Source organism: Lepidothrix coronata, unplaced genomic scaffold, assembly GCF_001604755.1.
Source record: "Lepidothrix coronata isolate B3197 unplaced genomic scaffold, Lepidothrix_coronata-1.0 Scaffold304, whole genome shotgun sequence".
Lineage (NCBI taxonomy): Eukaryota > Metazoa > Chordata > Aves > Passeriformes > Pipridae > Lepidothrix > Lepidothrix coronata.
In genome coordinates, this window is record NW_016690484.1 from 900,618 (window position 1) to 921,539 (window position 20,922).

The window sequence follows — 20,922 nt, forward strand, 5'->3', positions numbered from 1 at the left end:
TCAGTACTTCAGCCCAAGGAAGGAGCTCCCGGGAAGGGCCAGACTCCGCCAGGAAAACCGTGCAGGAGATAACAAGTAAAAGAGACGACCATTTATTAAAATACACCCTCTGTGTCCTTGTCCTGGTGCCCGCTCACACCTTTCCCGGCGGCACTTCCGAGTCCTCCCCGCGGCTCTCGGCCCGCGCCGGCTCCGGTGCCGGCAGAGTGCTGGCCTGGCTCCAGCGGCTCCCTGGCTCCGAGCTGGCCCCGGGCAGCAGCGGGACGTAGGGATCCTCGGCCAGGCCGCCCAGCTGCTCCTCCACCACGTACCTCGTCCCCCAGGGCTCGCCGGGATGCACATCCACGGCCACCAGCGCCGCCTCCGCGCCGGGAGAGCCGGGCTCCGACACGTCCCCGGCGTCCAAGTCTGAGTCCACCTGCGGGAAGCCCGAATCCTGTGTGGAGTCTGGGCTCTGCTCGGGCAAGCTGGTGTTGATGTAGATGGCCTCCCCGGAGCCCTTGGAGCTGGGCAGGTTCTCCAGCAGCTTCTCCAGGTGGACCTTGAGCTGGGAGAAGGTGGGGCGGGTGGCAGGGTCGGCTCTCCAGCACGCAGACATGACTTCATACCTGGAAATGGGAGAGGAGCATGGTTATCTCAGAGGATCCCAGAACCCCAGAATCCCAGACTGGTTTGGGCTGGAAGGGACTTTAAAGCCCATCCAGTTCCACCCCCTGCCATGGGCAGGGACACCTTCCCCTAACCCAGGTTGCTCCAAGCCCTGTCCAACCTAGCCTTGAACACTCTCCCAATGATGGGGCAGTTACAGCTTCTCTGGCAGCCTGTATTTCTCTGGATTAAGGGAGATAGGGGGTTAATTCCCAGCTTCCCTCCAAACTGGGCAAGCCTTGAGCTTTCCATGAAAACAAAGCAAAAACAACTCTCTCTGCTCGGTCTGTTTCCAAAGGGCAGGGACTGATCAGCCCAAGCTGCTGTCAGAAGTGTTACAAGTCTCTCCCAGTGCAGCCCTGGGATCTGTTCCCTGGGAACATCCCAGTTCTGCGTCAGGGATGCCCAGTCCCTCTCTTGGCAGGTGCCTGCTCCCAGGCTGGATGTCAGGGAGCACTGGGAGTTCCCAGCAGGTCCCAGCTGGGCACACACTGCCTCCCCACCCTCGGGCAGGCGGGATCTAAAAAGGTTCCTTCGCCGCTTCCTTCAGGAACAGGCGCTGGAAGAGGAGCCTTTTAGGAAACGTTGCACAACTCAGTTTATCCGGTTTGGATTCTTAGCCACAGGGAGATTAAACATTTTCAGCTCTAGTGGCACCAGAGAAAACTCAGGAAGGAAACTCAGCAGAAAAGCCTTTGCTGAGCTGCTCAGAAATCCAGGTTCGAGGTTTCCAGATTTGTGGATTTGAGGCCATGAAGGGCCCTAGAGGGGAGTTTTGTGGGGCACAGAGGAGCATCACCAGCCAGGAAGGACCTCCTGGCTAAAACTGTCTTAACCAAAAAAATAAAGAAATAAAGCACTAAAAAAATCCTATCCCTGACTGCTCCTGGTGACTTCAGCTCGTCTGTGCAAAAAACCATCACTTCTCCCTGGGGGACACCTGTTGGGATTATTGCCTGGAGTTCAGCTGCTTTTTCCCTCCCTGGGTGACACAGGGAGGGTGACACAGGATGTGGTTTCCCTTAGGCACATCAAAACTTGGGAGACCTATCGCATCTGTGAGCTCATTCCCAGGATACTTTTCATCCAGAACGTGGCGGAGCCCAGGAGCGGGGTTCCAGTACTCACAGCTCATCCGAGCAATCCTCGGGCTTCTTGAGGCGCTGCCCGTGGAAGAGGAACTCGTAGATCTCGTGGTTCTGCACCCCCGGGTAGGGCGTCATCCCGCGTGTCGCGATCTCCCACATCGTGACGCCAAAGGCCCACTGCGGGGACAAAGGGAAAGGACAGCGCTGAAAGGACACTCCAGGGGGAATGAATGACCCTTTTCATGGGCAAAGGTCGCTGCCCGGCGTGCCAGGCACAACGGGCAGAGCTGTCACCCTCCCAAAAAACGGGAATAACAAGCGCTGGCGTGGCAGGGGCGAGCGGCCACGGGGACAAACCCACGGCAGGAGGCCGGGCCGGCAGGGAAAGGTCACCCACAGCCTCCTGCCCCTCTGGCACTTCCAGGGAACGACAACAACTGGAGCACAGGGTTTGGTTCCCAGTTTTTCCTCCACCTACCACGTCGCTCTTGGTGGTGTAGACACGGTCGGCCAGGGACTCGATGGCGATCCACTTCACCGGCATCTTGGCTATCCGGCCCTGCCGGTAGTAATCCCCGCTGTAGATCTTCTTGGACAAGCCAAAGTCTGCCACGCACACCGTCATGTCATCCCGCAACCTGCCAGGGGAAAGCAGGGAAAGCTCCAGCCCGGAGCACAAACCCGGGGCTGAGCTCTGCCTCCCGAGAGCGAGGGAGGTTGTAGGGAAGGGAGCCGAGCCGGGCCGTAAATCCCCAGGATTTCCTGCCGGTGTTCCCAGGAAAACAAACTCACATGCAGTTCCGAGCCGCCAGGTCCCTGTGCAGGAAGTTCCTGCTGCTCAGATACTCCATCCCCAGGGCGATGTCCACCATGAACTTCACCAGCGTCTGCAGGGGCACGAACTGGGAAGGGAAGGTGGGTTTTAGGCAGCGTGAGGCCTTTGGGAAGCACGTGGGGGCTGATCCAAAAGGCTTCCTCGTCCAGGGCTGCCAGCTGACATTCCAGACGTTCATCCCTCAGACTGGGCCATTCCTTGAACCACAAGCCTACAGGAGCTGTGGACGGGGATTCCTTTCCCACCCTGATCCCACTGCTGCGGGTGCTCCCTACCTGGGGGGCCATCTCCAGCCGGGAGCGGAGCAGGAAGCTGTGCAGGTCCCCATATTTCATGAATGGCAGGATCACCATTGGCTTGGGGATCTGCTGGGAGCTCAGCTCGATGCACACTCCTGGGAAAAACACAGACAGCTTGGAAAAGGCAACCACAGTCCCCCACGGATCCGTGCAGGATCCAGGCCAGGCTCCCCAGCCCAAATCCCAGCTGGAGGGCAGGGAGTGACATTCCATACCCAGGAGCTTGATGACATTGGGATGGTCAAAGTCCTTCATGCACGCTGCTTCGCTGAGGAACTCCTCTATCTCCCTCTGGGAAAAGTTATCCACTGGGAAGCAGAGAAAAAGAAGGAGGTTTAACACCGAGCACTGCTGCTGCCACCTCCCCTCACAGCACAGCTCCTGCATGGGAAAGGGGTCACCGGGATGGCTCCACCATCCTTGGATGTCTGATAGGAGTGTCCCTTCCTGATGGCACCAGGAGCTGTGGCAGAGGGGCCACTAATTGGTGCCAGGATGCTGTTCCTGAGAGAGGTAGTGGGAATGCCAGCATCCAGTGGGATAAACAAAGTCCTGGGAGGACTGGGAATTACTTACACTTCATGGTCTTCACAGCCACCTTCTGTGGGACACCTTCGGGCTGGCTGAGGCGTCCCTCCATCACTGATCCGAACTCCCCTGTGCCACGGGAAAGAAGAAATCCCTTTATCCACAGCCCAAAGCACCACCTTTCAGGACACTGCTGTGTCCCTGAAAAGATGGAGACCTTGTCCCCAGAAAAGCCTGGGGAAGGCTTGTTCCTTATCAGTGAACACAAGGAGAACAACCTGGGCTCGTGGAAGGTTCTCTGCCCGTGGCAGGGATTTGGAACAAGATGAGTTTTAAGGTCCCATCCAACCCAAACCATTCCAGGATTCCGTGATTCTATGAACCCAGGGCACTTGGTTGCCTTGTCCCACCATCTCCCCACATCCCCTGGGCCTGGAGCTGGGGGTGATGTAGGGAAGAGCAGCAGCCCCATATCCCATATGTCCACTCCCAGCTCTCCACTCACCCTCTCCCAGGACCTTCCCCAGGCTCAGGGCGTTCCTGTCCACGACCACATCCTGCAGCTTCTGCTGGAGTTCCCTGCTGACTCCCAGGCTTCCCACTGCAGGAGAGGGGAACAGCAGCTCAGTCACCTCCAACCTGCTGCCCCAACCCCCCGAACCTCCTTGCAAAGGGATAACAAGTCATCCTTACGCGTGAGCTCCACGGCTCTCCGGCAGTAGGACTTCTTGGCCGTGTAGCTCACTGCCAGCTCCAAGTCGTTCCCGCTGAAAGCATTCCTGGTGGGACAGAAACACACCTTGCTGGAACGCGTGTGGCTGCTTGGATGAAGGAATTGGCTACCCGTGGGATCCGTAGGGAAGGAGGAAATGCCCGTTTTTCATTTCCCCCTGGCTGGACCAGCTCCATCGCCTACAACGGCCCGGCAAAACAGCCGCTCCATAAAGGAGGCCCGGGTGTCAAGGAGTGAGTCACAGAGGTTTTGGGGAGGAAATAGGATACTCATTTCCTACTCCAGGAGCAGTCTGTGCTGGTAGGAATGCTGCTGGAGACGCTGCACAGCCCCTCTGCTGCAGGGCCCTGCTGGGGTCCAGCTCTGGGGAGCAAAAACAGGGCAGGATGCTCCGGGGCTGGAGCAGGGAAAGAGTGACAACGCTACACCAGTTCAGAAAGGGATCCTTACACACCACCAGTTTCCAAACTGGGAGCACAGGGCAGTTAATGCCACTTGGGAAGTCACAAGGATGAGTGAGTAGTGTTGGCTTATTGTAGGGGAACACAGCCCTTTGTCTGTGTTATTTAAACAACACTGGGCCGTGGAACCGGAGCGTGGGATGAGGCAGGAGGGGTTTCTCTAGGCCACAGGATATTATAGAATCGTGGAATATCCTGGGTTGGAAGGGACCCACAGGGATCATCACGTCCAGCTTCTGGCCCTGCACAGGACACCCCAGGACACAGCAATCCCACCCTGTCCCTGAGAGCATTGTCCAAACCCTCCTGGAGCTCTGGCAGCCTTGGGGCCGTGCCCACTGCCCTGGGGAGCCTGTTCAGTGCCCAATCACCCTCTGGGGGAGGAACATCTTCCTGAGATCCAACCTAAACCTCCCCGGACACAGCTCCAGCCATTCCCTCAGGTCACAGAGAAGACATCCCTGCCCTCTCACCTCCATGTCAAAACAACTCCCACACCAAGTTGCACTTCCCTTTAGAAATAGGAATAGTGAGCGAAAGGTGAAGTGCTGGGCAAGGAAGGGAAGGAAATACCATCACTGCAGCAAAAATACACTCAGTCCCCCACCATAAAAAATGCTACTCGTGGCAACACCACCAGTCCTGGAGACAGAGACCTTTGTCCCCAAATCCGCTGGCCACCCACCCACCCACCTGGGACCTGCCCAGTTCTCCCTCCCCTTACCCATATTTTGTTTCCACACATCGTTTCTGGATGACCACGGACAAGCAGAGGATGAGTCCGACAGCGACGGTCCCGCAGATAAAGCCCAGGGCCACGACAAAGGAGTCAGCGTTCCCAGAGGCTGGAGTCAAAGATGGGGCTGAGGTTATTAATCCTAAGAAAACATCCTGTTAATGGAGCCGGTGGGAGAGTCAGCCTGCAGCACCCAGGGCTCAGGGGAGGAATTCCCAGGGGCTGGAGCCGAGCCCAGAGAAGGGTTACGTGGGAGGAGTGGGAATGAGGAGCGAGGCTGCACGTGGAGAGCAAGATCTCCTGCTCCCAAATGACAGTCCCTGCTCCTTGGCTGGCAGGGGAAGTGTCCAAATGGGAATGGAGGGATGGCAAAGGGCTTGGCCGGGCACGGGAAGCACGACCTGGGTGCTTCCCATCATCCCACCCTGCTCCCCTGGGGCAGGGACAGGCATCTCCTTACCGGTGCTGGGGATGAAGATGTCCACGGGAACGCTGAAGGGTCCCACCCCTCCCTTGGTGACGGCGGCCACGCGGACGGAGCAGGTGGCATTGGTGGCCACCACGGGCAGCACGGCCACGCTGGAGTTCAGCCACACCTCGGCAGAGACGTCCTGCTGGGGACGGCACAGGGAGAACACCCTGAGCTGGGGAACGCAGGGAGACCCGGGCATTCACTGAGAACTGTCCCCCTGGCAACCTTTGGAATGGCTTTGCTTTCCCAGCCCAGAGGAAACGCAGCACTGGGCTATTTAGGGAGAAGAATGGCCCTGTGTGCGAGGGCCGGATGGGATCGGGAAAGGAGCCGGGCAGCGTTTCCCGTTCAAATCCTCGTGGTTTTGGCCCTCTTTGCTTCTCAACAGCAGCAGCACTGGCAGCCTGAGCCAGGAAAGAGGTGGGAATGGGATCTCACAAGGATTGTGACCCTCAGTCCTCCCTGTGGCCACTGGAGTGCCCATGGAGCCTCCGAGCTCCCTGCACGCTCCTGGTGGGATCATCCAAGCGCTCTGCCCGCAGGAAGCAGATCTTAGGGCAGGTATTTTCTGCCTGTGGTTTTTGTGTTCAGCTAATTATATTTCCAGCTTTCAGGACTGCTTCCTTGCCTGGCATCGTGTCCCATAGCACAGGCCTTGGAAAAAACACAGGAGTCTTTCCCTGCAAATTCCCTGCTGCTTCCTGGTTGTTTTCAGCTCAGAAAGTGCTGCTGCTGCTGCTCTCTGCCGATTTCCAGCTGCAAAACAGCTGCCCAGCTGCAATCAAAACATCTGGCAGGCTGTGCCCAGCAGAGCCCGGCTCCTTCGTGGACATCCCACAAAAAAGCAGGACCAGAGAGGGATCGGTGGGAGAGCAGGAGGGAGCCAGGAGATGAGGGGGATTGGTGAGCAAGGAGGAGGGAACGGAGCCAAGGGGGATCTGTGGGAGAGAAGGAGGGAATCAGGAGGTGAGGGGCATCAGTGGGTGAGGAGAAGGGAATCAGAGCTGCTCACAGGGAGCCGGTTTCTGTTCCCAGTCCCACAAAAGCCACGGGAATGGATGTGAAACCCCCCAGCTCCAGGAGCGTTCCTGCATCACTGGGTAGTGGCAGGAGCTGGGACCTGCTGTCGCCCCCATTCCCACATTCCTGCCTTCCTCCAGCCTCCACATGAGGTCCTTTCCCTACCAGCAGCCTAAAAATGCCCCGGGATCCTTCCCTGTCCCAGAGGGCTCTGCTGTGTCAGCTGAGGACAGACCCTGCTGATGTCACAGACAGTAAGCACAAAGCAGGGCAGACCAGCCAAATTTGACGGTTTTTTTAGGAGTTTTGTGGTAGTTGAGGAATTCCTTCACATCCCAGATGCGGCAGCCTTGGCTCAAACAGGAGCTGCCAGTTTAAGAGCAAAATAAACCGACTTTTTTGAGTTTTCCTGGTTGTGGAGAGACCTGCAGGTGGCCCTGTGACACAGAGATCCGGCTCCCCCATGACTTTATCCTGGCAAAACTCGTGGTTATTTTGGGGCAGTCCATATTTAGCCTGTCCAGGGCCAAAACTCGGGGACTTGGTGAAAATAATTCTGCGAAATAAGAGTTGGAAATGACGTCAGAGATCGTCGAGTCCAACCTTTGGAGGAACTTTCTGAGGAGTCAAAGCTCCCCTGCTCATAAAGCACGTCACTCTCGTGACTCAGGCTCCTGTTAAAATTGAGAACTGGAGAAAATTTCCCTCCATAAGCACTTGAGTGGGGAAATGGATGGAAAAATAACAACAACAACAACAAAACAGTCTCCCAGGGCTTAAAGGGCAAGGGCAGGGTTTGGCCCTTTTGCTGGACAGACGACAAAGCCGTCAGCAGGTTTTTTTTTCCCCTGTTGGTCACAAGACCAGGATATTGTTTCCCTGGTCTCATTCAGGGCTGCATCTATATGGGCTTTTCTTATTTTTTTTTTTCCAGAGGAGCAAAAGGAGAACAGAAAATGCAGCATCCTACAAAATTAGGGGGTGAGTCACAGTTTCCACGCCGGGTTCAGGCCACCACAAGCCCAAACCACAGGGCAGAGGCGACAGCTGGACACGTTTATCCAGAGGCTCCTGCCCTCTGGCAGAGCCTGGATAGAGGCTCTTTTGCCCACAGAGGCCAGGCCAACCTCGCCCTAGAAAATTCCTGCAGGCTGCCTCCCGAATCCTGGAAAAGGCAAGCAAGGGGTTGCCGGATGATTTCACGCACTCACAGCCAGGGCTTTGGCCCGAAGTGTTCCTCGAGCTCTGGAACTCTGTGCCGTGGGTTTGCAGAGGAGTTAATGCACGGGATAAATCCCACCTGAGCAGGAGCAACTCAAAATCCAGGGAATACGCTCTCCCACGCGCCTTCGGGTTGACCGCAGGGCCGTGAGTTACACAAACAGAGGAAAGGGATGGTTTGTATGGCAGAAATCCAGAGGGAAGCACGAGGCAGCACAAACAGGCTCCAAAGGAATATAAGGAAGCACCAGGACCGATCTGGACATCCCTGCTGGGATTTTTTTTTTCCTAGGCTTCAGCCCTTCTTCCCCATTTCCCCAGGGACTCACCATCCCCTTGGAGCTCTGCCACCTGTACCGGACGTGATATCCCTGGAGCTCCCCGTGGATCCTGCCCAGGGGTGGCTTCACCCACCGGATCTCCAGCGAGGAGCTGGATTCATTGAAGGACACCGTGACGTTCAGCGGCGGCGTGGTCGGAGCTGCAGGGATCGGAGGGAAAGGAGGTGAAGGGATGGGTGAGGAGTCTGATGGAAAATCAGCCGGAACTGACCAGAAATCCCATGGGATTTCCTTCAGCCTGTGATGGCAGATGGGGAAATTTCCTTTCCCAACCCTGTGAGCCACCACGACTCCGGAGCAGCATCTCATCCAGGGAGCCCTGCACGAAGCACGGCTGCTTCTCCCAGGGCAGGGAAACCCTTCCCAGTCTCCACTCCTGGTTTCCTACCTCCCTCGGTGGTGCTGGCGGATATCCAGGGGCCGAACGCTGACCAGCCGACCTCATTCCTGCAGGAAACGCGGATGTTGTAGCTCTCCATGGGCTCCAGCTGCTGGATGTGGTACCCGTGGGGGGGCACGGACGTGCTGAACAGCAGAAGGGAGACGTTGCCTCGTGGAATGGCTTCCTCCACCTTAATTGGAACAATCAGCCCACAAACAGGGATTAGTCAGAGACAACCTGCAGGGGAGCAGGAATCTTACGTGGGAAAACAGGATCCGGAGCCCTGCTTCCCATCAGGGCTGTGTTCCTGCACGCTGGAGAGCTGATGGCAGGTCCTGATGGGACCCAGGGACAGGGATCCCACACGTGTGGAGAAGACACCCCTGCAGCAGGGACATGGAAGAGATGTTGGGGAGGAGGAGGGAGGGAGCCAAAGGAACCCCAAATAAAATGACAGGGCAGCACACACCAAATAAGCAAAAGAAAGTCCTTTTTCTGTGCAACACATCACTGGAAAACAGGATTTAGCGCAGTTGGATGCCACGGGATTAATCCCAGGCCTAGTTAGGCTCCATCATTATATTTGGCAGCATGGATGAATTTAACATCCCAAAAGCAAGTCCTGCTTTTTGCAGGAAGGTAAATTGCCCTCTCCCCAAAGGGCTGGATGTGGAGCCCCCAGAGAATTGCCCACACAACCCCTGCAGCTCTCCAGGACGCGCCTCTTTGTGGGAAGCACCACCTGAGTGGGATGGTGGGAGGAAAGAGGGAAGAGCAAGAACAAGGAACACCAGTGAGAGTGAGGCAGTTCACTCAGAAGACAACCCAACCCACAGGATGTGTTTTCAGTGTGCCCCACGTGCAGAAGGTCCTGCAGTCCTCTCAAAAGCCTCCATCCAGATGTTGGGATGGCAGGAGACCTGCCCTTGTGCTCAAGCAGCAAGAGCACCCCCCCAGGTATTCCAGGATGGTCTCAGCATCAGTGTTTTCCAGCCAAAATGAAAGGGAACAGCCTTCAGCCTCAGGTTGCCGTGTCTTTCCACGGAGAGATGCCCAGAAATACTCCAAGTTGCTCTTTGCAAGCCTGGAGTTGCTGCAGCCACTTGCTTGTCCTGGTGAAACACTTCCCAGGCAAGCAGCCTTTCCACCAGGGTTTAGAGAGGCAGGATTCCCTCAGCTCCACACTCCTTACAAACACTGGGAAGGAGCTGAGGGGTCTCCTGGAGAAGTCAGGGAATGCCACCTCCATGGGCAGAGTCTGTGAGGAGGTCCCCAAGCTGTCAATGACCAGGGAACACACACAATGTGTCCCCAAAAGCGCCGCCGGGCCCAGCTCTTGCCCTGAGCATCCAGCTCCATCCTCAGCTCATCTTCTGGAGAGAGTCCATCAAATCCATGCCTTTTTTTTTTTTTTTTTTTTTAAGAAAATCAGGATGTTTGCAAACTGAAAGAGTTGGAGCTCGGCAGGTGGGACAGCTGGGAGTGAGTCACTCGGGCGGTGGGATTATCAAAGGGGACAGGAGCGAAAAGGGCTGAGTCACGGCTGTGTTTTTTGCCAGAAATCAGCTCTTGTTTTCCAGTTTGAGAGGCTGTTTCCTACTGACAGCCCGTGAATGTTGTGTCAGAGGAAATTCCTTGGCTCTCCACCCCGCTTCCCAAGCTCCAGCTGGAAGGCAGCAGCGGCTACCATGCTAATATTAGCTCTGGTACCTTCCCTCCCTGGAACTGCTTTCACTTTTACCTGCCTTCAAACACCTCCTCCAGCCACATGTCATCTCAGCTGGAGTGGAGACTATCCAGGATAAAAACCATATCCGTGAGAGCAAATGGGCTTGAACTGGGAAACCAGCCACGGAGGGCAGGTGGAAAAGGCCTGCAGGGCATGGAAGTGGCATTCTCTGACTTGTCCAGGAGACAGGCAACCCCTCAGCTCCTTCCCAGTGTTTGTAAGCAGTGGGGAGCTGAGGGAAACCTGCCTCTCTCCAAACCCCACTGGGAATGCTGCTGGTTTGGGAAGTGTTTGACCAGGACAAGCAAGTGGCTGCAGCAACTCTAGGCTTCCCAAAAAGTTCCTTGGGGCATTTCTGAGAGTCTCTCCATGAAAATGACAACCTGACTGTCTTGCCCATGAGGAAAGGGACTCCAAGAGAGCTGGGGAGGGGCTTTGGAAAAGGGCAGAGAGTGAGGGGACAAGGGGGAATGGCTTCCCACTCACAGAGGGCAGGGCTAGATGGGATATTGGGAAGGAATTCTTGGCTGTGAGGGTGGGGAGGCCCTGGCACAGGTTGCCCAGAGAAGCTGTGGCTGCCTCATCCCTGGAAGTGTCTAAGGCCAGCTTGGATGGGGCTGGGAGCAACCTGGTCTCGTGGAAGGTGTCCCTGCCCATGGGACGTGGGCATCACAAGATGATCTTTAAGGTCCCTTCCAACCCAAACCATCCCAGGATTCCAGGAAACCCGTGCAGTTCATGCCAAACACCACCGACTCCCACCTGCCTCGGAGCATCCGTGTGAGGAGGGCTGAGGGACAGGGGGGAATCCTGGATGTTTACCTGGACCCTGCAGCTGTTGAAGGCAGAGAAGGCATCAAAGCCCGGCTCCCAGGAGATCCCGATGCCGTGGGCTGTCCTGTTGAGGACACGCACGCTGACGGGCGCAGATGGGATTCCTGCAGGGAGAAACCGAGGACACTCAGCTGGAGGACGTGTTGGTTTTCCCTGGCAGCTCCTGGGGTTCAGGAATGACCCCCAGGCACGGCCCTGGCTCCGGCTGCTGCGTCGTCCTCCATCGGAGTCCTGCGGATGGGCCGGACCACCGGACAGGGAAGCACAGAAAAGGTCATTTTCAGGACTATTTTGAGTGTGTTCTATATTTGTGAGCACTCTGGGTTGCTTAGAGGCAATGACATATTTGGGGAACACCTTCCTCGTGTTGCCAGAGTGGCTCCCGTTAGGAATGTCAGCAATTTCCACCATTTCCTGTGGAAAATTGTGAACGTTCGTGAAGGAAGGAAAAGAGTGATACAGCCCTTCCTAAACCCAGGGCTGACAGTTCTGCTTTCAAATGTGCTCTTTGGTGCTTCCTCCCCAAGCCCGGGACGATGGAATGGATGTAGATCCCACTTTAAATACAGGATTAAAACAGGGAAAAAAATAAGTCTGGGAGTCCTAAATGGGATCTCCCCTCAGCCTGTGCGGGACGAGTGCTTGGAAGTGTGGAGAGCTCCTGCTTGGACGCAGGGGTTTAGCAGGGAAAGGGAGGGTCCCGTGGCTGACCTTTGACGTTGACCTGGCCGGGGCTGGACGCCGTGAGCCCTTTGCTGTTGTGGGCCTCGCAGCTGAACAGCGTCGTCTCGTTGATTCCTGCGGGGAAGAAACACGTCCCTGTGCACTGGACACGCACCCAACCCCACCAGAACCCTCCCGCCTTCCTCCCTTAGACTTCACCACCTCGAGCAGCACAGAAGGTCTGTCATTCACACGTGTGGCACTCGTGCCCGAGGGTGACCCCACGGCCCGGCTCAGCCCCATCCCACGCCGGGAACACGCGTGTGCCACCGGAGCGGGGCCCGGCACGGTGCGTCCCTACCGGGCCCTTGCACAACCTCCCTGGGGAACAACGTGCTCTGCCCTCAAAAGGGGAAAGGCAGAAAGCAGAAGAGCCCCCAGGCTGGGTCAGATGACTGATTGCTTGTCAAAGATTGCTCAAATCTCCAGCTGATCACAGACAGGGACCACTGGAAATACCCGGGGCAGGGGGGGGAGGGATGGCTGCTGGTTTCCCCCTGGGCTCAGCATTTCTGGCCCTTTTGCCAAGGGTTTACTGGAGGTGCCTCCTGGTTGCTGCTGCCATGGACGTGCCATGAGTGCTGGCTCATCCCAGTGCTCCTGGGCCAGGAGCAGGACTGTTCCAGTGACCCAACCGAGCGAGTGCCAGCCGGATGCAAGGACATCCAAGAGGAATGAGTCACTTCTTCCTGCTTTCGCTGCCCTTTAAAGGCCGCCTTTGGATGCCAAGACCAGTCAGTTATAGCCTGGCTGTTAATTAACTAATGGCCTTCTCCTCACAAGCAAAGGTAAAAAATCCCCCCTCTTTTGCCTCTGCCCAGTGGGTTTTATGGGACACGAAGGATTTTTCTCCCTGTGCTCCACCAGCTGGAATGGAGACACGCTGCTGGGACCACCCCAGGCTCTTCCAGAGACATGGAAAGGGGACCACCAGTCAAGCAGCCCATGAGAGCAGCAGTTTCTTGTCGGCACAGCCACACACTGAAGGAAAAAATCTGCTTCTTGCTCAGGGAAGGGCCATTTGAGCATCTGCCTTTTCCAAGGAAGAAATTTCTGGCAGCAGCCAGAGGGGCTTGGATGGGGTTTCCTGGGCCATTCACTTGAGAGCTGGACTCAGTGATCCTTGTGGGTCCCTTCCAACTCGGAATATCCCGTGATTTAAGAGTGGTGCCCAGGGCTGTGACAGGAACACATACACCCTATTATCCCTATAACAGGAGTGCGAGGCCAGCGGGACCGGCTCTGAGGCGACACGGGGCACCTTCCCACCCTGCCCTTCCTTCCTGCCACCACCCAGAGGTGCCCCAGCCGGGCTCACCTGGCACGGTCAGCACGGACGGGGACACGAGGGGCTGCTCGTTGAGGCGGACGTTGTTGCGGAACCAGAAGATGCTCACCGGCTCCGGCGGCCCCACGGCCTGGCACGTCAGGTTGAACGGGCGGCCCCTGCTCACGTTCAGCCTCTCCGGCTGCCGGATGAAGTGCGGGAGGCCTGGCCAGGGAAGCGACTCTCAGTGCCAAAGGTACTGCCCCGGGGGCTGTGCCCGGCTGCAGCAATGAGCCCCTTCCCAACAGGGATTCTCCGTCCCCGGAGAACAGCTCCCAGCTCGCGGCCCCCGGGGACGCCGCTCAGCCGGGGCGCGACGCTCCACGTCTCCCTCCCCTCCTGCTCACCTTCCAGCTGCACCAGGATGGGATCCGACACCACCTCCATGCCAGAGATGTTGAGTTTGCAGACGTAGGAGCCGTTATCCGAGCGCTGGGCCGCCAGGATGCTGCCGGAGGGAACGGAGAGCACGTCAGGGCTCCGGAGGACACGGCAACGCTCCAGCCCGGGGATGGGTTCTATCCAGCACCAACCACCCCACGGCACACACCGGGATACCCTGGGCTTGCAAAGCCAGACTTTGGGAACCCTAATCCCAGTCCCAAACCCCTGCCTAGTCACGCGGCAGTCCCTCATCGGGCACCTCTCCTTCCCGCCCGGGAAGGACAGCGGCGCTCACCTGAAGGTGGAGGTCATGGACACCTCCTCCTCGTCGGGAATCTCGAAGTGGCTGCTGGCGATGTGGTCCAGCGCGTGCAGCTCCCTGCCGTCCTTCCACAGGGAAATGCCGGGGGCGTCCGGCCGGAGCAGCGCCTGGGGCACTTTGATGGAGCAGTTAAAGGTGACGTCCCTGTGCTCGTTGATCACGATGTGTCGCACCGTGGGGTTGAACCTCAGCTGTCCCGGGGAGCTGCTGGGGGGCTCCTCCCTGGGGCTCCGGCGAGGCCAGTGGCCAACGGCGGCCACGCCGTGCTCCGGGCGGTGGGAATCTGCCAACAGGTCCAGCCTCGCACCCGGAGCTTGGTCAGCACCGTCTGCAAGAGAAGACCTTGGGTTTGTCACCGCCAGGCAGCAAGTGCCCCCCTCCAAAACCCTGCTGAGCCCCCTCCAAGAACAACTAAAGGCAGTTCGTTTCCACTGCCAAAAACACAACACCTCTCAGACCTCTCCCAGGAGCCCCAGGGAGGAAAGGTGGAGCAGGGGGTTGTCCCAGGACTGACCACGTACAAGCAGCACCTCCAAAAAAGCCATTTTTAAAGCTAAAGAAAACACTCAGCTACATCTTTTGGGGCAGGGCAGAGGCAGGAGCTATTCCTGCTGCACTGCACCCCTGGGACTGGAGTATAAAAGGATCCCTGGGCAGCAGGAATTTGGGACTTTACACCAGCAAGCCCCTTTCAGGGCCTCATCTCAAGAGTTTTCAGCTGGGGCAGAGGAAGAGCTCCCGACAGGAATTTCACTGATTTTAGGCTCTGCTGGTGATGCCATTCCCTTCCCAGGACAAGGGAGCTGCTCCAAGAGTGGAACATGCTCTGAGTCAACTTTTGCTAAGTTAAGTGCCTCCACTCAACTGCCTTTCCTGGGAAAATAGCTGCAGTCAGACAGAGAAATGCCTTCAGACAGTGTGTAGGAGCCAGCTGCTGTTTAGTGCTGCTCTTTTCCCACATTTTTTCCCAAGGGAAGGCTATTTACCAGCTTCATGCCCCCACCTACAGATCATAAAACAGTCCTATAATGGTGTTTTCCCCCTTCCTCCCAGCACTTCCCATCCAGTCACAGCCGAAGTGAAAAGCAGCTCCACATAAAGGAATTCCCTCTCCCAAAAATGTACATTTTTAAAGAGAGAAAATCCAGAGGATACACCACGTGTGGGTGATTTTACTGGACCATTTCTGAGCTTCCCAAGGCTTTCACAGCCATCAGCAATCCCAGGCCGAGTGCTAAGTCTCCCTTTCAGTAAGCAAAGGCATTGTGCCAGACAGGAATTTCAACTAAATTAATTTCCCTCTTCCAAGTTAAAAAAACCAAACAAACAAAACAAACAACTATTCGCAGTTTAAAAAAAGAGAAAGAAAGCACAACCCTTTTATTTGAACCTGAGCTCGGGCTGAGTTTGGTTTGGGGCAGGTTTTAGGACCTCAAACATCAAACAGCAAGTTTTTAAAGCTACGTCACCACTGTTGTGAGTAATGGGGCACGAGCCTAGTGTGTTTTCCCTGGAGCCAAGAAACACAACCGAATTTTCAGGCTGGATATATCTCCCTTTGCTAAATCACTGGTTTTAACCCTCAAGAAGTGGTTAAAACGCGAGGACAGAAAGCAGGGGAGGGTTTTTTAAGCCCTGCGGGGTCCGGTGGCGCAGAGGAGAAGGGGGAGGCTCTCCCTGGCTCCCCTACAACACAATGGGCTTCCCTCGCAGAAAGAAACAAAAAGACCCGAGGCTTTTCCAACCTGCTTCCTAAGCCTCACATCCCAACACAAACAAAGGCCATGTGACCGCTGCAAAACGCAGCGGGACTTCCACGGAGGGACGTGCTCTGCAACAAATCCCCCCCTCCGCCCCGGCAGCTCCCAAGGGATCTGCCAAAAGCAAACAAGGGAGCGACCCCGAATTCCCTTCCCTCCCCTGCTCTTCCCGGAGGTCACTCAGGCTGGAGCTGCTCTCGCTGCCCAGCACAATCCAACCTCAAAGTGCTGTTTTCATGCTCCATTTGGAGCGTTCCAGCTCCGGCCGGAGCAGCTCCCCCAGCTCGGACCCCTGGCCTGGGAGCACATGGATGTGTGCCCTGGGATGATTTCTGCTTCCCTGGGCTGCTTCAAGTAAAGGCAGAGGATCTCAGCCTTGTTTTTTACACTAATTAAGTGGGAAGAGGTGTTTGCCGGCCCAGGAATGAAATACTTTCCCCTCTGACTCATGTAACAACAGGAATTTCTCATATCCAGCGCTGCCCTTGTGGGTATCCCTTCCATCCGCAGAAGTTTGGGATGTGGATATCGTGGCACCTCTGCCCCTGTGTGGCAGGACAGCCCTTCCCTGCATCCAGAGCAGTTAGGCTGGCTCCAGAGTGTCAGGCTGAAGCCAGGGAGCTGCAAGCCCGGCGTGCCTGCGTGGGTGCAGGAGCAGCTCCTGTCCCAACCACAGCCTGGCCTGAGGGAAAAGCTGGCGTGGAAATCCACCCCCCTGCAAGTGCAGCACTGCTCTCAGAACACCTGGGATCACAGCAGAACTCAAGGGCTAACAAAGACACCTCTTTCTGCCCAGCCCAGAAGGCCCCACGTGCCTTTCTCCGTTACTGCCCTGCAGAACCGAGTTGCAGCAGGAAAATCTGCCAGGGTACTTCATTGCGGATCAGAAGCAACAAGCAGGGAGCTGCACACCCCAGGACTGACACAGCAAGGTCTTCTGCTGCATCCAAGTCTGCCAAAAAGCTGGCTGCATCCCTAGCCCTGGAATTCCCGCTGCTGGAAGTAATTCACCTGCTGGCACAGCTTTCTGCTCAGACACTTGTTGAGCAGAAAGGATGAGGAACCCCTGCCTGTGGGGTTTCCTGCTCCCCATCCCCTGGGAGCTGTGGCAGACCTGGCAGTGTCAGATTAATGACTCTATGACCTTAATGATCTTTTCCAAGCCAAACGATTCTGTGATTATAAGAAGTGAACTTCCCCCTGGAATCCAAAGAGACCCTCAGCATTCAAACACCTTTCGTATAAACAAGCCCAGGATTCCTGGTCATATCCACGTTGAGTTCCCCCTCCCCTCTGCAGGCTCCTGCTGTGACAGTCAGGGCTTTAACTCCCCCCTGCCCAAAGCAAACATTCAAATTCCTGCCTTCTCTGCCAAATTCCATCTGCACAGCTACTCTGGGACCCCCCAGCATCCCTGAGCAGGGGCTGTGGACCCCCAGCAGCTCCCAGCTGTGCCCAAAGGTCGGGCAGCCCTGGTCACAGGACTTCTGAAATCCAAAAACTGCTTTATCTCCACATTTCTTTCTGCACGTGGAGCTGAAAAGCCACCAAACTGCCAGCACTGCAAAGGGCCACAACCCGGGGTGATTCCCGATGATTTCTCCCAGCACTGCTACGCAGCTGGCTCATGGCTAACGGGATAAATCCCTGACTGATCTGTCACAGTTTGTGGTCCCTCACTGTCGTGGTGTCCCCAGCAAGCAGAGGCACATCAGGCAGCAAAGTGCTGGGACAGGACCACACTGCAGAGCTGTGTCCCAGAACAACCAAACCCCGTGTGCCAGGATGGCCAAATCCTGCATCCCAGGACAGCCAGACCCTGTGTGCCCAGTATGCCAGGACAGCCAGACCCTGTGTGCCCAGTATGCCAGGACAGCCAGACCCTGTGTTCCACAACAGTCAGACCTTGAGTCCTGGGACAGCCAGACCCTCTGTTCCAGAACAAACCAAACCATATGTTCCAGGACGTTCAAAACCCATGTCCTGGGGCTGCCAGACCCTATGTGCCAGGACAGCCAGACCTTGTGTCCAGGGACTGCCAGACCCAGTGAACCAGGACAGCCTAACCCTGTTCTCCCAGGACAGCCAGACTTTGTGTGCCAGGACAGCCAGACCCTGTGTGCCAGGACAGCCAGACTCAGTGAACCAGGACAGCCAGACCCTGTGTCCTGGACATCCAGATCCTGTGTGCCAGCACATCCAGACACACTCTGGTTTGCGATGCCGCCAGAAAACCGCAGGGAAACCCCCGCGGGGCTTCTCCCCGGGGTCCAGCCGTGCCGGGATCCGCGGTGCCCACGGCACAGCCCGGCCGCGGGGTTGAGCGCCCGGAGCAGCACCCGCGGCAAAAGCGCTCCCGCGTCCCGCACATAAAGACCCCGTCCCCCATCCCGGGGCCGTCGTCCCGGGATCCCCTCGGGATGCCCTCGTGCCCCCCCCCACGCCCCCAGGATCCCTCCCGGACTCACCGGCCCCTCCGCGGGGCGGGCGCAGGGCCGCCAGCAGCGCCCAGAGCAGCGCCCAGCGCCCGGTACCCATCGCCTGCCGCCACCGCCACCGCTCCGTCACTGCCGCCGCTCCGTCAGTGCCACCGGGACCGCTCCGTCACTGCCACAGCTCCGTCAGTGCCACCGGCACCGCTCCGTCACTGCCACAGCTCCGTCAGTGCCACCGGGACCGCGACCGGGACCGCTCCGTCAGTGCCACCGGGAGCGGCACCAGGAGCGCTCCGCCAGCGGCCCCGGGCCGGGCAGCGGGACCGGCTCCGCTCCGCCGCTCCCGGGGGCCGCCAGCGCCGCCGCCCCGCCCCGTCCCGTCCCGTCCCATCCCGTCCCCGTCCCGTCCCGTCCCGCCTCCAGCGGGGCCCCGCGGGGGAGGCACCGGCAGCACCGGCGCTGCGGGGCTCAAACCGCGCCCCCAGCGCTGTCCCGACCTAAGTGCCACATCTACTCATTCCCCCCCAGGCATGGGGAGTCCAGCCTGTGCCAGGGATAAACAGCACTTTGGGCAAAGGATTTTTTTTTCCCGGTGTCCAACCTAAATCTCCGCCGGCACAGCTGCAGGACGTTTCCTCTTCACCTGTTGCTTGTTAGCTGTGAGCAGAGCCCGACTCCCACCTGGCTCAAATCTGCTCTGCCCCAACCCCATTAGTGTCCAAGGCCAGGTGGGATGGGGATTGGAGCAATCTGGGATAGTGGAAGGTGTCCTTGTTCACAAGATGAGCTCTAAGGTCCCTTCCAACACAAACCACTCCATGATTTAACGACTTGTAGAGAGCGAGAAGGTGCCCCCTGAGCCTCCTTTTTTCCAGGCTGAGCCCCTCCAGCTCCCTCAGGGATTCCACGACAAAACCTGCATTTCCCTAGCAAAAATATTGACCTTCTTTTTGTCTGGCACGGGAAGGAAAAGATGGATTTTCTCGGTATTCCAAACCTGCCCCAGCGCTGGCCTTGCCTGAGGACATTTGGGACCAAGCCATATTGAGGACACGAGCATTTCCCACACCACAAACGTGAAGGGACTGGGATCCTGGGATCTGGGGAACCAGGGCTTGTTGTGACTGAAATAATCCAGTCCGAAGTCTTTCCCAACTGGGAAGAAAGAACTTGTTCAGTTCAGTTAAAAAAAAAAAGAACAAATCACTCCCAGGTTTCTTTGACTTGCAAAGCTGCTTATTCACTGCACATTCCCAGGCATTGGTGACAGGGATTGAATTTTCCTCCCGGACCAGCTTCCCACATCTTGAAGCCATCAGCAGCCGAGGAAGGGCACGTGGCACTGGGGGGCCCGAGGAAAGGGGAGAAGGAAAAGCTGCTGCAAGGAGTCAGAGCATCCTCAGCAGTGCCTAAGATCCAGTGCCTTCCATGCAGCTCCGGCAGCATCGCTTTCCCTCCAGATTTTTGGCACGTTCCCTGTGGATCCAGCATCGCTCAGGGAGCAGGACAAGACCAGGGGACAGGCATTTGTCCCGTGCTTGTCATTTGTGGTCGGCCTTTGCCACATGGGTGCACTCTGTCTGGCTGCATTCCTCGCTGGCTTTGTGATTTTTGGGAACAAAGCAATGGAAAGGCCTTGGGACTTTCTGGCTGCAGAGTGGAAACAGCCCCTTGCATTGGGATATTGTCACCCCACTGAGACAGGGTGAGGAAGAGGGGCAACGTCTGCAAAAAAGGATTATTAATAAAATAAACAACGAGAACACCCGGGCAAGTAAAGAGGATTTAAGCAGCTCCCTAAAATCCCCTAATTTGGGTCACTTCTTTACAGCAGGTTGGTTTCTGCTCAGTGCTGGTGCTCCAGCTCCAGAGGGTTTGTTGCACAGCTTGATGGGAGGAGGAGGCTGCTGCATGGAGAGGGAGGAAAAGCTGGAGAGGAAAAATAGGAGAAGCTCTCAGGTGAGATTTGTGATAGGAAAGGCCTGGAAAAGCAGCTGGAAGGAGACAGTCTGACCACTCTGGCTCTTGGGTTGGGGATGTGCAGCTTCCACCTCGCTGCCATCCCCCTGCTCCTTCCCTCAGCACATGGAATACAGGAGCAGATGATGGATTCCCAACCTCAGAGCCCAAACTCAGCAGTTGCTGGGGGTGTCCACACAAACTGCTCCTGGTTTTGGCCCCAAAACACAGACTCACCATCCCCAAACAGCATCCCCTGCTCCCACTGCCCGGGGCTGGGAATCACTTGGCATTTGGCCCTGGAAATACCTCCTGGGGTGGTGGGAGAGGGAAAAGGGCAACTGATGTCAAAGGAAGGAGAACTGGAATGGAGGGAGAACCTTTCATGGAAACAAAGGCTGCCTGTGTGAGCACCAGGATCGCCCCTGAACCAGCTAAACCAGTCACTATCCAAGGTCATCCGATCCATCTCCCGGCCATCCCAGCGAGGAGGGGCCACGGTCCTTTGAAATCCAGGTTTTCCAGCTGTGTTGGTATTGTATGGACACTGTGTCCTCCTCCGGAGCTCAGAGCTGCCTATCCTTATCCTCACGGGCTTCTCCTGCCTGGGTGAGGGTTTTAACCCTCTCCTGATCCCATCAGCAGCTCCACGAGTGTCCTGAGCTTTCCCTTGGCAGGATCCCAG

The 20,922-nt window shown here is 57.0% G+C and overlaps 1 protein-coding gene across 3 annotated transcripts; it reads right to left on the reverse strand.

The window, feature by feature from the left end:
* Positions 1 to 76: 76 nt before the first annotated feature.
* On the reverse strand, positions 77 to 18,396 carry MERTK (MER proto-oncogene, tyrosine kinase). Of its 3 annotated transcripts, none has more exons than XM_017837426.1 (19): positions 18,312 to 18,396; positions 14,057 to 14,411; positions 13,725 to 13,825; positions 13,369 to 13,542; positions 12,039 to 12,125; positions 11,316 to 11,431; positions 8,771 to 8,954; positions 8,371 to 8,522; positions 5,789 to 5,939; positions 5,317 to 5,470; positions 4,092 to 4,177; positions 3,904 to 3,999; positions 3,447 to 3,527; positions 3,086 to 3,178; positions 2,847 to 2,965; positions 2,529 to 2,638; positions 2,215 to 2,374; positions 1,777 to 1,913; positions 77 to 608 (listed from the first exon to the last, which is right to left on the reverse strand). In XM_017837426.1, the coding sequence occupies exons 1-19, from the start codon at positions 18,379 to 18,381 to the stop codon at positions 134 to 136; spliced, it is 2,901 nt and encodes a 966-aa protein (XP_017692915.1). In that variant the 5' UTR covers positions 18,382 to 18,396; the 3' UTR covers positions 77 to 133. The 3 variants fall into 3 exon arrangements, with proteins under 3 accessions (XP_017692915.1, XP_017692916.1, XP_017692914.1); XM_017837427.1 differs by having other exon boundaries at positions 5,317 to 5,437; positions 5,789 to 5,942; XM_017837425.1 differs by having other exon boundaries at positions 5,789 to 5,942.
* Positions 18,397 to 20,922: the final 2,526 nt, after the last annotated feature.

Excerpts from the sequence above, each read along its gene's own strand:
- MERTK (XM_017837425.1), bottom strand. The coding sequence starts at position 18,381 with ATGGGTACCGGGCGCTGGGCGCTGCTCTGGGCGCTGCTGGCGGCCCTG. Across the intron at positions 4,178-5,316 it reads TGTGTGGAAACAAAATATGG|GAATGCTTTCAGCGGGAACG; the intron begins GTAAGGGGAGGG and ends CTGTCCCACCAG. Across the intron at positions 609-1,776 it reads GAGGATTGCTCGGATGAGCT|GTATGAAGTCATGTCTGCGT; the intron begins GTGAGTACTGGA and ends TCCCATTTCCAG.